This window comes from Perna viridis, chromosome 2 (assembly GCF_037379345.1).
Source record: "Perna viridis isolate PV_CMFRI_1.1 ecotype Kerala chromosome 2, ASM3737934v1, whole genome shotgun sequence".
NCBI classification, from domain to species: Eukaryota; Metazoa; Mollusca; class Bivalvia; order Mytilida; family Mytilidae; genus Perna; species Perna viridis.
In genome coordinates, this window is record NC_142446.1 from 24,922,073 (window position 1) to 24,938,515 (window position 16,443).

General features: G+C 32.9%; 1 protein-coding gene across 4 annotated transcripts in view; it reads right to left on the reverse strand.

Moving 5' to 3' along the window:
• The window catches only part of LOC148624202 (uncharacterized), a 19,100-nt gene extending 3,155 nt beyond the window's left edge, over window positions 1-15,945 (reverse strand). Inside the window, exons 1-8 of one of the 4 annotated variants that reach the window (XM_088566772.1) lie at window positions 14,956-15,945; window positions 13,672-13,863; window positions 9,968-10,157; window positions 7,155-7,457; window positions 3,566-3,614; window positions 2,707-2,789; window positions 1,542-1,598; window positions 5-31 (exon numbers count right to left, since the gene is read on the reverse strand). In XM_088566772.1, coding sequence (XP_088422898.1) covers window positions 5-31; window positions 1,542-1,598; window positions 2,707-2,789; window positions 3,566-3,614; window positions 7,155-7,359 — 421 coding nt within the window. In that variant the 5' untranslated portion in view covers window positions 7,360-7,457; window positions 9,968-10,157; window positions 13,672-13,863; window positions 14,956-15,945. Of the gene's footprint in view, window positions 1-4; window positions 32-1,541; window positions 1,599-2,706; window positions 2,790-3,565; window positions 3,615-7,154; window positions 7,458-9,967; window positions 11,178-13,671; window positions 14,663-14,955 lie in introns of those variants that run through there. The other 3 variants (XM_088566775.1, XM_088566774.1, XM_088566773.1) reach the window with 3 other exon arrangements.
• Between the last annotated feature and the right edge of the window lie 498 nt (window positions 15,946-16,443).

A 16,443-nucleotide genomic window follows, 5' to 3' on the forward strand; every position in this document is an offset into this window, starting at 1 on the left:
TTACGTCGAAACTTGTAAAGCAGCAAAATTACTAAAAAATACAAAGAAAATTATTTTAGATATAACCTAATTTCCTAATTTGATAATGTTCATTTTTGAACTCAGTATTATTTAAGATTAAAACCGTAAAAGGAAGTGCAAATTTCGAATATTCTCTAAAAGGTCAATTGAAACCGGACTAGTAACGTATAAGAGAAGGTCATACCAACAAAAGATTGATAAACTTGATTTACAAAGATAAAGAGAAAGGTTTAGTTTACCCCCTCCCAACAAAAATAATTAAAAAAAAATACTAGTATGGTAAAAAATCTGAAAAAGGGCATATTTGACAAGAATTAGATAGTAAATATTCTGTGAACGTTTCTTTAAATTATATTCAGTGGTGTAGGAGGGTAATAAGTTAGAAAGTGAACGTCGACAATTTATCACTTTGAAAATATGGTATATGAAATATTCAGGCTCGATTAACATTACAAACACCCCCCTTTTGGCCCTTATACGTGAAATGTGTCTACCCAAAAAAATTACTTTCATTGGCTTTTTGTGGTATGTCACCTAGTTGTGATTCCGAAGCAAAACATTTACTTATAATTAACTTATTGTCCATACTTCATGGATATTGTGTTTCTTGTCGTCCTTTTTTTTGTTCCTGACTCCTACTTATCAATCCAAATATAACCATAGTTTTATAGAATATTGTGGAGCAAAATCATAAATACCCAATTGCTTTTACTGCTTATTCAACGACGACATCGACGACAGAGACAACGTCATCCCGTTATATGTCCGCAATTATGGTCCTTGCAATTGTGGTTTTACGTCCATACGGCAGATATTTTGCGCATTTCAGAACAAAGTTTGGTCACAGAGGCGGTTACATCGGATGAGCTCCGTCTAGTAACTTGTGAAAAAGTCAGCAAAAATCCCGATTTTTATTGTATCTACTAAGATCTGAACAGTTTAAAGCCTAGATATCGTTGCAATATCTATAAATGGTTTCAATTTCATTACAAAACAAAATGAAATGCGTAGTAGGGCACAGCTTGATACCACCGGAAGGTAGAATTCTGAAGAAATGGGGCAAGTATCGACAAACCATTCTAATTCACAAACTCTGACTTAAGATTGCAATTAAATTTACTCATTATAACGCGTACATTTACCGTCAATTTTTAAGCGGTTCAGGTCACAACCGAACAAAAATCAATATCACCCCTCCTTTAGTGCTTAGCCAACTTGTATTGCATTTGCAAAGAGATCAATACACGCGGACGCAACTTATTTCTGAACATTAGGAAAAAGAATTCTTAGCACTTTGTGTTTCCCAATGCTCACGCCGTTTAGGTCAAGGCTCAGCCTATTTGTAGTGGTATGTCAGCTTTTGATGCAATTTCAATAAGTTACAAATATTTATTCCCAAGCTATTCTATTTCATATGTTTGTGATCAAACTTGCTCCATGGGACATTTTTAACCCATATATTCGGCTTTACAAAGCAATTGAATGAGGTAGATATTGATATTTTAGACAAAGTAACTTACCTATCAGTATAGGTGGAATCAGAAGTATCACTACAGAAACAAAAATTTCACTAGTTTCTGGAAAATAAATACTAATTTTTCAAAATCTATATTACAGGTCTGTATATACCCTATGGGCGTACCAGGTCCAAGTACCCAACTTTTAGTGGAGTTTATTCACTTACTTTTGTTTCAATGTGTGCGTTATATTGGTTATTTCATATTACTCGATGTGTATGTCCATTTTCCTTGTCTAGTCGTTATTATGTTCTTCCTGACTACCGTTCAAATCCTGGTTCCTTTTTTTTATCTTGTACATATGATACCTTAAAGTTCCTGTACACGTAATTTAAAATCTTTGGGGGATAAAAAGTCGAATAAAAGCATAAAATGTACATTAAGTAAAAACTAACCAACTTTGTTTCATAATAAAAATCGATAATATTCAAATAAGATGCTATGCACTGATAAATGTCAAAGAGTATATTTAAAACCTTAATACAGTGACATCATTATAAAATTTATTTTTGAATGTGATTGATATATATAACTTTGACAAAATTTGATTTCATCGATAATATCTAAATTCCAAAAACTGTGCATAATTAACACTTTCTAATGAATAACTATTAAAATACAATACACCCATAACTTTAAAGAGTAATCAATGGAACCAAGATTCTTGCTGAAATCAAAAGAATGTAATCCAGGAACAAAGCCCAGACATAGAAAACACACAAACCCAATGAAAACATTAAATAAAACAATACACACAAAGTAACTAAAGTAAATGAGCAACACGGACTCTGGGAAAACTTGGATAAAAATCTTTTTCTTTTGTTCCCTCCAGTATTTTACGAAACGAATAAAGCCATAACTATAGGTATCATCATGTTACCAAACATCTCAGTTATCAAATGGTACCAGGAAAACTCATTGAATCACACTTACAGTTTTTGAGAGAAATGTATGATATATACTCCTACCCACAAACAACTGCAAATGTAAATTGTTATACGCCGGTAAAATAATTATACAAAAAGATTACTTTATTTACATCTCTTGCAGTGCTATAAAGTACCTGACTGTATTGAACCGAAATTGCAATTCGATATCCGATTAGGGTTATAATCATTAGTATATATGATATAGTACCATTGCATAGATGATCCAATAGATAGTTTACCTGTATTAGTTGTAGACAGGGGTAATGGCTGTAGCTGAGCAGATATGGTTGTTTGAATATCAAGTGGCACCACTGTTCTATTACTAAATGTAAAATATTGGAAATAAAAGGTAGTACGAATGGAGATGTTTTTATTTATGTATAACTTATACTAGACTTTTTTACATTAATATTGTATGCAAGGGGTAGTTTATCACTACTAACTAGGACGACTTTATGCGAAGTATTGTGCTTGAGAGGTAGGGGGACGTTAAAAAAGGCAGAAATGTCGATACTGATACGTTAAAATAACAATTAGTTACTTCAGTTTTAGAAAATAATTTTCATGTCACCCTTTATTCAACTTACTATTCTAGAAGAGAAGACTGAAATAATTACCTGACCGAACGATGGACGGTAAATAAAGCCGAATGGTGACATAAAATAAATCATGATATAACTAAAATGAACGTGTCATACACTTGGGATTGAAGTGTTCTTTCTTTATTCATCAAACTTTCTTTTGTTGTGTGAAATCTAAAAGTGCAATTTCATAAAGATCTCTTAACCTTCACTCAAGTTCTGACCCTGAAACCGAAAAATGATTCACTCTGGTTCTTTCTGATTCCTTATTCATTCATAGATTAGGTAGCCAACCCTATGATCAATCCTAGCTTAAAGTTTTATATCTTTAAATATACATATACTGAATTTATGTACCATAGTTGAGTAGAACTATGGTGGACAAGTTCGTAAATCAAGAAACTAAAAGAACGGTGACCTAGTCGACAATTTTCCTTTTCAAAGTTCATATCATTGAGTGAAAGTATAAAAGATTTTCTTAATACAATAATACTACGAAACTTATTAGGAAACTTACATAATGGCTCTGCAAAAATCCAAACCATCTTTCGGAACACATTTGTAGTCTGTAAGATAGACAATTTTCTGAATTAAATCCCAAGGATAATATGCGCTGGATGTACTAGATAAAATCAATAAAATGTTCACCAGCTGCATCTTAACACGACAAAAGATGTCAAACCTTTATTACATAATGTGTCAGGAGCACGTTTGAACATAATAAATGTACTTAATTTGGTGGTTTATTTTTGTTTTATTGAAATAATCATCCAGGTTAGTGTGCATTTCCTACTATTTTATGTTTTGAAAAAGATTCTATTTCACTACGAAACCTAAATTTGGTAAACCTTAAAAAGAAGTGAAAGGATAAAAAATTATGATTTGTGCGATTCGTTTTATAAATAAAAAAGTGAATAATGGTTGTATATTTTCACTTATTATAATTAATTAAATCCGACAGACAAGAAATCCTGTTAAATGTTGGCGTTCTTAAAATACTCATGAAAATAAAAGTTTCAATTTGATCAGTTCAAAAAAATAATAACCTTTAAAATTTTATGTATTTTTGTTTATCTTAAGACTTTAAAATACCAGGCAAGTATAATCAACTTTCCTTTCCCAGGGTGTACAATCAATCAAACGCGCCTTGCTACTATTTATTGAAGTCAACGGGGACAAAACGGAGGTGAAATTACAGACATTTTTTAAAACTGTTTGAAAAAATCATATTGGTCATAAATTTAAACGTAAGCTATAAATATAGGAATTTAGTTCAAATTTTGCTTTTATAAACTCTTCATCAATTCAGATACAAACATATTAACATATTTGTAGTGCAAAAAGAATGAAAATGCCTACAACTTTTATATAACCTTACTTTTACTTTTACATTTATATTCTATTTTTTTTCTTTTGCACTTGAATGTGTAGATAGTTATTACATATATTAAAAATGGTTCTAACGAATAGCAGCAAATATTATTGCGCTTGTTTTGAATAATACTCGATAATTCGAACACAACGCCCTAGGTTATTAAATTACGTCAATTTAATTATGTTGACAGCGATACATGTTCATACTGTAAAATCGTAGTAACCATTGAACATTATTTTAGAATGCAAATAATTACAGACGTTTTGGAGAGATCTCATTGAATGATGGTTCTTTATATTTTAAGGAGTCGAACTTACACTTGACAAAATTGTCTTCGGTATATTAGAGTCCGGCAATGAAAATCTTAATTATTATATCCTATTATGTAAACAATTTATCCGTTTGACTTAAGATGTCAACTATGTGTAACATAGAGACATTTCAAACATAAACTTGAAATATCAGAAAATGTCTATCTAAGGAAAGATAGAATAGAAATTTTCCAAAATAGTTTATTTCAGAAAATATTGATGCGTAGTGTATGAAGTCTCTGTAGTCTCAAACACTGTTTGATGTTTTGTAATTGATATTTTCTTACAATATCTAGTTCCACATAACTTGTTACATTAAGATATTTACTATATTACATCATAACTTGTAATGTATAAACATTATTATGCTGTGTAGTTAAACAACAAAAATATATCAAAAAAAATTAATTAAAATAAAAATATAATGTGGTCGTGTCAAAGCGTGAGATTTGTTGCATTTGTGGACAATTCGGTCTTTTTTTACAAGATTGAAGTCGTCACTACAGAAGTTTTATGGTCGTCATCATGAACTCGTGGATCGTTTTGGTGTATCCACCAGCACCATGAAAACTGATTTATTCAACGGGTCATAGTTTTCCTTCCCTCGTTTGTCTACCCCGGACTTGACTTTTTATTTTCAACTCGGCTGGTGTTTCTAGAAAAGCAAAGGACGCTTACCCTATCGGTGCACCTGGTCCATGCTTCCAGTTTTTAGTGGGGTCCGAGTTGCTCATTTACTTTTGTTACTTTGTATGTATGATTTTAGTTACTTTATGTTCTTTGTTGTGTATGTCTGTTTTCCATGTCTGGTCTTTGTCCCTGGAATACATTCTTTTGATTACCGCTATAACTTTGGTTCCCTTGATTACTCTTTATACAGTTTATAAAAAGACATTAGATACAACATCTTGAATGTTATTTCTCGTTAAACAATAGATTGTTTATCTTTAATTTTATTGCCTGCAAAATTGAGGAAAATGGTAGAATGTTAATAAAATGTGTACACTGCCATGATAAAATATATAGTGCGAGGTGTAGCCTTTTGCATTTTCTGACAAAATCGTGATCGTTTTGACAGACACCTTTGCTTTGGTAATAAAAGCTGCAGTTTGTTGTAATTGTTGAAAAATTAATTGAACGGCTACTAATTCGTAGTCGTCTTCCATAACGTACTTGACTTATATTATTTCGAGACAGACAGACAGACATCATTATTACACACTTAGATACATAAAGCTCAGAGCCCGAGCTTGTTTTGCTATAAATAGGAAATCAAATTGATGGAAAAAAGGTCATTTATTCAAAAATCATATAATGCAGAGTTAGTTCTGCATATAAAAATATCAATTAAGTAATATCAAAATACAACAAAAATAAAACATATCAAATGAATAAATGACAGATTAGCAAAGGTAGTGAGAAACATTCTGCCACAAATCCACTCTTACAAATGAATGATTCATGGTGAGAGAGGATCCCCCACCCAAGGACTCTGGCTGTGTGTATCGGGCAACAAATTTAAAAAGTAGGAAAACAACAAATTTAAAAAGTAGGAAAAAATACCAAGTATGACAACTCATTATACTCAATGACAATGTATAAATCATGCAATAACAAATAAAAGTGACTTAGACTCATATCTTGACCTACAATTAGAAATCGATGGTAAAGGAAAAATATTGACCAAACTTTACGACAAACGTGATGACTTTTCATTCAAAATTGTCAATTTTCCTTCCATCTGTGGCAACATCCCTTCAGCGCCTGCGTATAAAGTGTTCATATCACAACTCATACATTATGTTAGAGCTTGCCGAAACTGCGCAGACTTTTTGTATCGCGCTAGAACTCTAACAAATAGGCTTCTGGAGCCGGGTTATGTTGCTACAAGTTTGACGTCATTACTACAAACGTTTTATGGCCGTCATCATGAACGCGTGGATTGTTACGGTGTATCCATCTGCGCCATGAAAACTGATTTGTTCAACGTGTCATAGTTTTTCTCTCCTCTTTCGTCTACTCCGGACTTGATTTTTTATGAGCAACTCCGCAGGTGTTTCTAGAAAAGCAGAGGACGCTTACGCTAACGGTGCACCTGGTCCATGCTTCCAGTTTTAGTGGAGTCCGAGTTGCTCATTTACTTTTGTTACTTTGTATGTATGATTTTAGTTACTTTATGTTCTTTGTTGTGAATGTCTGTTTTCCATGTCTGGTCTTTGTCCCTGGATTACATTCTTTTGATTACCGCCATAACCTTGGTACTCTTGATAAGTCTTTGTAGTGAAAATAAGTTTTATATTTGGTAATATGAATAAATGATAGACTTTTGCTTTGGCAGGTACTTTAGATCACAGTTACTTGGCTTTATTGACACTTTAAGAAAGAGTCTCTAGCAAAAGGACACAAGAAATTTTCGTTACCTGCAGACAATTTCTCGGTCTTGTAACAGTATTTCCTCATACAGCTACAGTCCTCTTCTGATGGGACACATGAACATTGATTCCTTGGTTGGATGATATAGCTGTATCCTGCTGTATAATCACATCTACATGTTCTATCCTGGTCTCCTGTTCCGTTAGAATCCACTACTTGACCCTCACTTTCACAGCTGGACTTTATATACATACAATCAGTAAATTTCTTTGCAGAGAACTTTATTGGTTAATATCTCTCTCCACTACAATTTCCATTGGTTATTCCTTGCATTCTAATCTTCTTATATCCTTAATAAAATAAGACAAATATGTTGCCGTTTCTTATTTTTTCAAACAATACAATTGTAACTTCTTATTTGTTAAAGAATCTATACGTATGAAAAGCATATGTATAATGATCACTACATCTATATTTTTTATACAAGAGGGGTGAACTGGTAAAAATGCAGGGGTCAACTTTATTCTCTGTAGAAAACTGGATGAATTTTTTTTTCCGAATTTTTAAGGGGGAACAGTTTTGCTGGGGCCTATTATAAAGTAAACAGGAAGATGATTGAATTAGTCTTGCAACACAAGGTACTACTTATAACACATATAAGTCAATACCACAGTTATATGCTTTATTAATGCAAGTGTTGCACTAAAATTAACCTAATTGTAAATATAAACATAGTAAGCTGATTTAAAAAGAGCAAAATAGGTTGGCAAATTATCTGAAAACAACTTTTATAGACTGTGCAAAATGCTGAGCCAAACTTTTTCATACATTCTATACAGACAACAGAAAGCTGCACTTAAGTTAGCTGTATTTGCCCTCTTTTGTTGTTTCGACAACTAGATCAATGAAGTAGAGGCTCTAAAGGACCTGGATCGCTCATGGACCTAATGCATATGGAAATCTAGTAAACAGAATCAAATCACTAAATAGAGACCAATTCAAACTAAAACTGCCAAGTTCTAGACCAATGATAAAATGATTCACAGGTAGTGCTTGTTACAACCGCTGAAGTGGTCCCCCTTATGGACACACTATTTACGCTTGATACAGCCGTGTTCAAAGTTTGCAAGCGCCAGACAACACTCGCAATGCGAACTTTCACATGTAAACCATTACCATTTACAATTGATCGACCATTCAAGTGTGGCGTAAAAAGCATTTGGAGTGAGGTACACGGCAAAAAGATCTGACTAAAAAGTCGTTCTTCGGCTTAGCAGTAACCCTAATCAAGGGAAGCAATACAACCTCAACCAATCAGATTTATCTTAGGATAATTTCATCACCAAAATTGTTCAATCTACCTATTGTGCTTGTCAAAATATTTGCTAAGAACTACAAAAACATTATCTTTAGATTTTAAAAGCAATTACATTGTACGCTAATCAGGAATCGTCATACACTTTCAGACCAATGAAAACTTTTGTATGACTTATAATTAAGATTTAGAATTTCCTTTCTTCTATTGTTTTTTTTTCAGAAATAAGTTAAAACTGCAAAAAACATCATTTTCCGAGGCTAAACAATATCATTCCAATCAAGACCATTAAAGGATAATTTTCTTCAGAGGCATGTAACTGATAAAATTTTAATTTAACACCAATGTTTTAGCTTTCAAAGTACTGATATACATGTTTGCTAAATATGTCCTCCAAGAAGCGATAACTCCCGTAAGGACAACTTTGATTCATGAAGCGTTTTTGGACCTTGTCAATAGCACCATTTTATTAATTGAAATTCAATAATCGTGTTTTAAACTTCAACCCAATGCGAATTTTGTAGGCCATATCATAAAGATTTTTTATGAATGTTATACTCTGCGTACTTTATAAGCTTTTCAAGATTTAAGCTTATACTTTAAAACATTTTTTTCCATTTCTTTTTAGTAAAGTCGTTAAATAACTTCAAAGGACAGCATCTATAAATAGACATAAACAATTAAACAACGTTATATGAAATAGCCCCGCAAACACCCTAATTAAGTCATAAGATCATACATAGCCAAATATGTTTTATATAATAGTCATACGGTGCTAGATTCATATTTTTCTCATATAATACAAATATCAGTATTCACTTATGAAAGTTATATGATTATCATATGATTCGCATATGCTAATTTTGGCCGGGGAACATATGATAATCATTTGTTTGTGAACAGCATATAATTATAATATGACAATCACACGATTGATCATATGTAAATTGAAGTAAATGTATGTGATTATCATACTTGCTCGATTTATATGATAATCATATGTTCCAGACCAAACTCCTGACCAAATAACATATTAGATACACTAAGGTGCACGAGACTATAGTTTTCTATTTAAAGTTTACGAACGGACGACAAACGTCATGTGATGGCAATAGTTCACATGATCCTGCGGATCAAGTGAGGTATAAAAGAAAGGAATTCTATAATTTCAAACTTTGTACCAAACACTGTTACTAAATAATTTAATTTCGGAAGTAATACGCTCTCTGATTGTACAGACAATTCTATCCATCAAAATTGAATTATAAAGAACCATTGTTATATTTTTTTGGTTTGTTGAAATTATCCCAAATGCCCGTGATAACCTGCTATGCAAGTTATATAGTGTGCACCATGTGACTGAGGTTATTTATTCAGAGACATGAAAAATAAAACAGTCATTCTTTAAATGTTGTTGTCATGTTTTAAACAAAAGGTTAAGAATAAAAAAAAATACGAACACTTAAAAGCCTCCCCCTTTATATTTTTACGACACGTCTGAAAAAATGGATGTTTAAGTATGTACATAATTAAACCATTTAATACCTTTCCTGACGACATATTCCTTGTTAGAACATGTTTCCGTATAATCAGTGTCATTAGGGAGGCAATTATAGTACAGAATACCTCTAGAAGTGCAGTTCTGTTGACGGAAATGTCTTTGTGATGGGTCTGGACATGTCAGCTGATATGCTGTTGCCCAAACTAGCACTAAACCAAAAAGGATAAAGTGAACCTACAAATGTATGGATAATGATATAAAAAAAGCTATAGATGTTTTAAAAACAACTCAAAATGTGTCATTATACTTTCGTTGCATTCCCCAAGGGAAGTTTAAAAACAGAAAATATGTAAATGAACCATGGATTCTTGCAAACTGTGGGCTATACAAGCAGTTATGTTTGAGCGAAGTGTCGAAGCAAGTTATTCTGTATCTTATTTGATTGTAGAAGCAAGTTCCTGTAATCAGATAAAAAATAACAGTTAGAATTAAATATTAATCATAGCATGTAGCACTATAATATGATACATTGGAAGAGGGAAGAGACAATTGTTAAGAGTACATTAATTCCGAAATTGTACTAGCACAAATATAGCTCCAAATTTATATGAGGGCACATATGGCCTCATTCCGCCTACTGAAATAATCGGTAAAAAATTATCAAAAATTGGGGAAAAAAACTAAATAAAAATAGGATTTATAATGTAAATTTTTAATTTTATGCATTAAGTTTGTAATTCAAAAGGTAACTGAAAATGAAAAGGTGCATTTATTCATTCTTTTTACAGTGATTTTTTGGTTAACGCTGGATTTCTATGGCTATTTGTTAATAAAAAAAAACATATTCACGCTAAAATCGCTTCAAATTTGATTGTCCAACTTTGCCTATTACCTGTATCATGTGACCTAACTAACTGTCACATGATTAAGTACCTGGCCACCCGTGTAATCTAATTCCACCATTAGTTTTCAATATTTGTTTGTTTTGGTATACACTGTGTTCTGCATTATGATTTACTTTTGCCTTGACCGAGAGGCTTTTAATAAGTTGGTATAAGCATTAGTGTATCGAATCCAGTTGCACACGGTCTTAAGATTATTTTGTTTGTAATAAACGTAGTACCGTATTCCATTCCTTGATATGGTCCGACAAAGTTGGAAACATTGTTTTAATATCAAACGCAAATAACGTTTAACTCTCTCTTGATTCTTATTTTTGTACCAAAAAAACAAACAAACAAACAAACAAACAAAACAAAAAAACAAAAAAAACAGACAAAAAAAAACAAAACAAAACAAAACAAAACAAAAAAAAACAAGCACTGTTTATTTATCTAATGAAATTATTCAGAATAGTGTTATCTAAAAACACTTCTGTCAAGACTGCTCTCTCTCCCGACAAAATAACTAAAAAAGTGTATGCGTACAATGTACACATATCAAACCTGTCCTGGTAAAAAATGGCTGTCAACAGTTATGGCGGTGGGTTGTCACTCTCTCAAAATATTGACTTTAATGTGTCTCAGTCGCAATGTGAGGATCAGATTCATGTCACGGATAGCCAGCAAAATGTTCCAATTCAGATGAGTAATGATTTCGGAGAATATTCACCTCAGAATTCAGAGTTTGTAAGACTTTTAACCTGTACACCACAATCAAAACAAACAAGTATGAGTTCTAGTCAAGAAAACCTTGATTCGTCTCTTTCTCAAATGAGTTAAGCTAGTTAAGGTCCCGAATTCATGCTTCAGCAAGACTATGTTCGCTCCTTAGATGACGCTATGACCGACCTGCCCCAAGATATGTACACCCAGAAATTGATACAGTTTACAAAAAAAAACTCCCTAATATAACTTGATATAGGAGTATGTAGACCAAAAGCTGTAGATGGGTTTCCATCGGGAAAACTAGTCAACAGAAAATCTACTAACAGGTCGACATCAAACGAGAAGTACGCAAAAAATTGCTACATTATACAAATGTTTATTAACGGTGATAACTCTTTGATCGACAGTCGTAAATCTGTATCGGATCCTCTCCCGTCCTCGCCTGATGTTCACGTTATCGTACAAACCTTGTTGGAAAGAGTTTCATACTTCGAGAAATCAGATACAAAAAATGCAAAAAATATTGAAACTTTACAAAAAGAAATTAAACAATTGTCAACAAGATTGAACGAGTATAAGCTAAAATTTGTAACATTGTCTGGTGAATGCACACGCAAAATGACCCAATATGACTCTGCATTCAAATTAATACGTCAAGATATTAAACAACTTGAAAATGTAGACCTCACAGATATGTCTCAGAATCTTAAAAAAATCACGCAAAGAAATTGAACGTCTTGACAAACTCCAAGCATCAGCACAAAAAGCTTTTAGTGAGTTAAAAATGTCGGTCAAGCCTTCTTGTGCATCTACGGTCAACCTTAAGTGTCTTCTAAAACTGTCTCGCCAAACAACGACTCGAGTTCTACTCAGCAAAATGTAAACAACTCTAACCAGCCTAACGGTATTGTGTCGTTTAATCCAGGACTAAATTCATCACATGATTCTGCTAGAGTTCAAGTGTCCGAACATCTAAATACGATCACTAATATTTTCGTAGGTGTGGCCTTCAAAAGAAAAAAAACACAAAGCGATACTACTTACCTGGAATTGACGCTCGATCTTCCCGAAATGGTATTTTAAAATATCTTGAAAATAAAAACATTATACCAACACATTTCAACTTTTCAATGGTAAATATAACTATTGGTTTATTTCTGCAAAACGTAACGTCCCGAGCGAATGCGCTTCTACTGTCCGAAAACTTTTGGCCTGCGGGTTTCAGATGTCGCGAGTGGCTTAGTAATCGTGAATGGGCGAACAAATACGAAACTGATTATGGACATAGTGAACCAGATAAATAAAACGTATTGTTTTGTTTTGGGTAGGTTAAATCCTAGAGACATATTAATCAGGATTTTGATGTTATTTTTTGTATTGTTATCAATTTTTGTCACTATGAATGTTAACATTTGTAGTTGGAATGTACGGGGAATAATGTCCTCAACAATGTGTGTTTCTAACTTGGTAGCAGTGGTCAATCCTGAAATAATTGTTTTAAGTGAACATAACATAACTTTTTATCTTACTTGGATAGCATAGCTAATAATTTTATTTCTATTGCAAAAGCTGACCCACTTCCATATATCTTACAGTACTCATGGTAAAGGTGGAATTGCAATTCTTTTTAAGAAAACTTTACAATTTTTTATTGATAATTTGGAAGGCATAAATTCAGACAGAGTAGTGGGTATATGTAGGAGCAATGAGAACTCAAATCCTTTGTATATTTTTGGTGTTTATCTGCCATCTGAGAGTTCACTTAAGAGTTACAGAGAAGTCCTTAGTACATTGGACGATTTGTGTAGTTATTATAGTAAGTACGGTAACATTGTGATCGCAGGTGATTTTAATGCTTCTTGTTTACAAAAAAGATTGTAGTGCAACAAACAAATATAAATCAAATGAGTTGACCAAATTTGTAGATAGACATACAGATTGTATATTATATCACGATTATTACGATAACCGAAAAGATTTAAAGGGTCCATTGTTCACATTTCCTTTGAAACAAACTATGCTAGATTATATTTTTGTACAAGAGGCATTGGTCAGACAAGTAAAACGTTATGAAATCATTGAGGAGGGGGACATAAGTAGCACATCCGACCATTTACCCATTACATGCTCCATTACGTTACCTTACAACCCTCACATAGATTTACATCAGTTTCTCAAACTTCTCCCGTGGCACAAGATTATGCCTGATATAATTGAACAATTTCAAGAAAATCAAGAAACACCATTAACCGAACTAACATCAAATGTTGATATTAACTGTAATATAGGCGTAGATGAACTCTGCTCACGCATTGAAGATATTCTAAAGGACACTGCAAACAAAATGATTCCTAAATCAAATTTCAATTAATTGTCACACGAATCCTTACTGGAATACTGATGTAAAACAAGCACACAAAGTGGAAAGAGACATGCGTAACATTTGAGTATCAGAGGGACGGCCCCGTGGTATGATCCATGAATCATATTACAATTATAAACGAGCCAAACGTGATTTTCGAAACATTCAGAGCGCAGCGTATGAAAAGTATATTAACAAGACGCATAATGACATTAACCATGCAGCAGAATATGACATTAGACATTTTTGGAAAATGATAAATCGCCAAAAGCCAAAACGGAAACAATGTGTACCCGAGCTAATCCTATCTGACTTTACGTATAAGAGCCCTGAATCTGTGACAGAGGGATTTGCTCAGTATTTTGGACAATTATATGCACAATCAAACGATCCATCCTCTGATAATGAAACATTCCAAGACATTTTGAATAAGTACAACAGTCTGCATAATATATGCAATAGTGGTCAAAATTTACTTCCTGGAGGCATTATAGCTGAAGGTACGAGAACACAATTAATTCCCCTTGGTTGTCGTTGTATATATAGTTCCAACTTTGATAGTAGGTACATTCCACATTTTTTTATATTTTTTTATTGGAAACTTATTTGCTGAAATTTTGCCTCTAATTGGTAGAAAATAGGTTAAAATTACATGGGATTTTTTTTCATTAATCAATTCTGACTAAAAGTTGTGATTTGGTTCAGTGGAAGAAGGTTAAAATTTAGGACTTTTAACTCAGTTCATTTGTCATGTTTACCCCATCTCCGAATTATATGTATTAAGTTCAGAAAATATGGTAAATTTGTCTACAATTTATATATAAAATCCTGTTTGTACATATCTTTAGGCCAGAGAAGTTTTATTCAGTTTGCGCTGGTGGAATTTTTTTAATCTGCTCAAATGTGTATATTGAAATGCACTTGAAAATTAATTGCGGTCTCGTGCCTGAAGATGAAATAACTTTGATTATTAATGAACTTAAAAAGAAAAAGGTGTGTGGCCCCGATAAGATACAAAACGAACATTTGTTATATGGCGGACAAATTGTAGTAAAGCACTTACTTTGCTGTTTAATAAAATAGTGACTCAAACATACGTTCCAACGCAGTGGAAGAATGGTTTCCGATCTACAAAGGAGGGAATAATAATAAATCTTCTCCTGACGGTTATGTCTTCTTTCTTGTATATTGACAGTATTTGAGAAACTGTTGTTATCTCGTTTACAGTGCCATGTTCTTTCGCCTGATATATTCCCTAACCTCCTCCAACAAGGATTTCAGGGCGGTTTAGGATGTCTGACAGCCTCTTATATATTTCATGAAACTATATTCCAAAATATGGAATTACACAGTAATGTTTATTCTGCATTCCTTGATAGTCGTAAAGCTTTCGATATAGTCTGGCGTAAAGCCCTAATGTATAAATTATATAATATAAAAGTAAGGAGCATCATTGATTATATGTACTCAAAAACTGAAAGTGCAGTTGTAATGAATCAATGCAAATCTAGATATTTTACTGTCGATGAAGGGGTACGTCAAGGAGGTCTATTATCTGGTATGTTATATTTAGCCTTCATTAATGATTTATTAAATGAACTTGAAACATGAAATCCAAAAATGGGGGTTGATTATATAACGTCTTTTGCACCATGTCTTTCTGACGATATTATTTGCTTAGCAAATTCGCCGGTTAAACTCCAACAGATGCTTGATATATGCTCTAATTATGCTAATAAGTGGAGATTCCTGTTTAGTGCCACAAATCATGCATTATGTGTTTCAGCAAAAATAGATTTAAATCGAACTTTCAATGGACACTTAACAAACAATGCATTCCTATAACGGATAAATATACTTACCTGGGTATTGAGGTGTATGATAACTTAAAATCTACAGCTAGAATCAATTCCGCCTGCAGGAAAAGTCGTAATTCGTACTTTGCAATTACAAACATTCGAATAGAAAACATCGATCCAATAGCAATTCTTAAACTTTATAAATCTGTCGTCGTGCCTACATGCTTATATGGCTATGAATTTTGCTCTGGTTTGAGAAATCAAGACATTATTCAGCTTAATCGTCTCCAACATTTCTTTGCACAGGATATTCAGAGGTTCAAGCCCCGAACAAGGACGGATATGTGTGAAAGTATGTTAGGATGCATTCCTATAACGGATAAATATACTTACCTGGGTATTGAGGTGTATGATAACTTAAAATCTACAACTAGAATCAATTCCGCCTGCAGGAAAAGTCGTAATTCGTACTTTGCAATTACAAACATTCGAATAGAAAACATCGATCCAATAGCAATTCTTAAACTTTATAAATCTGTCGTCGTGCCTACATGCTTATATGGCTATGAATTTTGCTCTGGTTTGAGAAATCAAGACATTATTCAGCTTAATCGTCTCCAACATTTCTTTGTACAGGATATTCAGAGGTTCAAGCCCCGAACAAGGACGGATATGTGTGAAAGTATGTTAGGATGCATTCCTATAACGGATAAATATACTTACCTGGGTATTGAGGTGTATGATAACTTAAA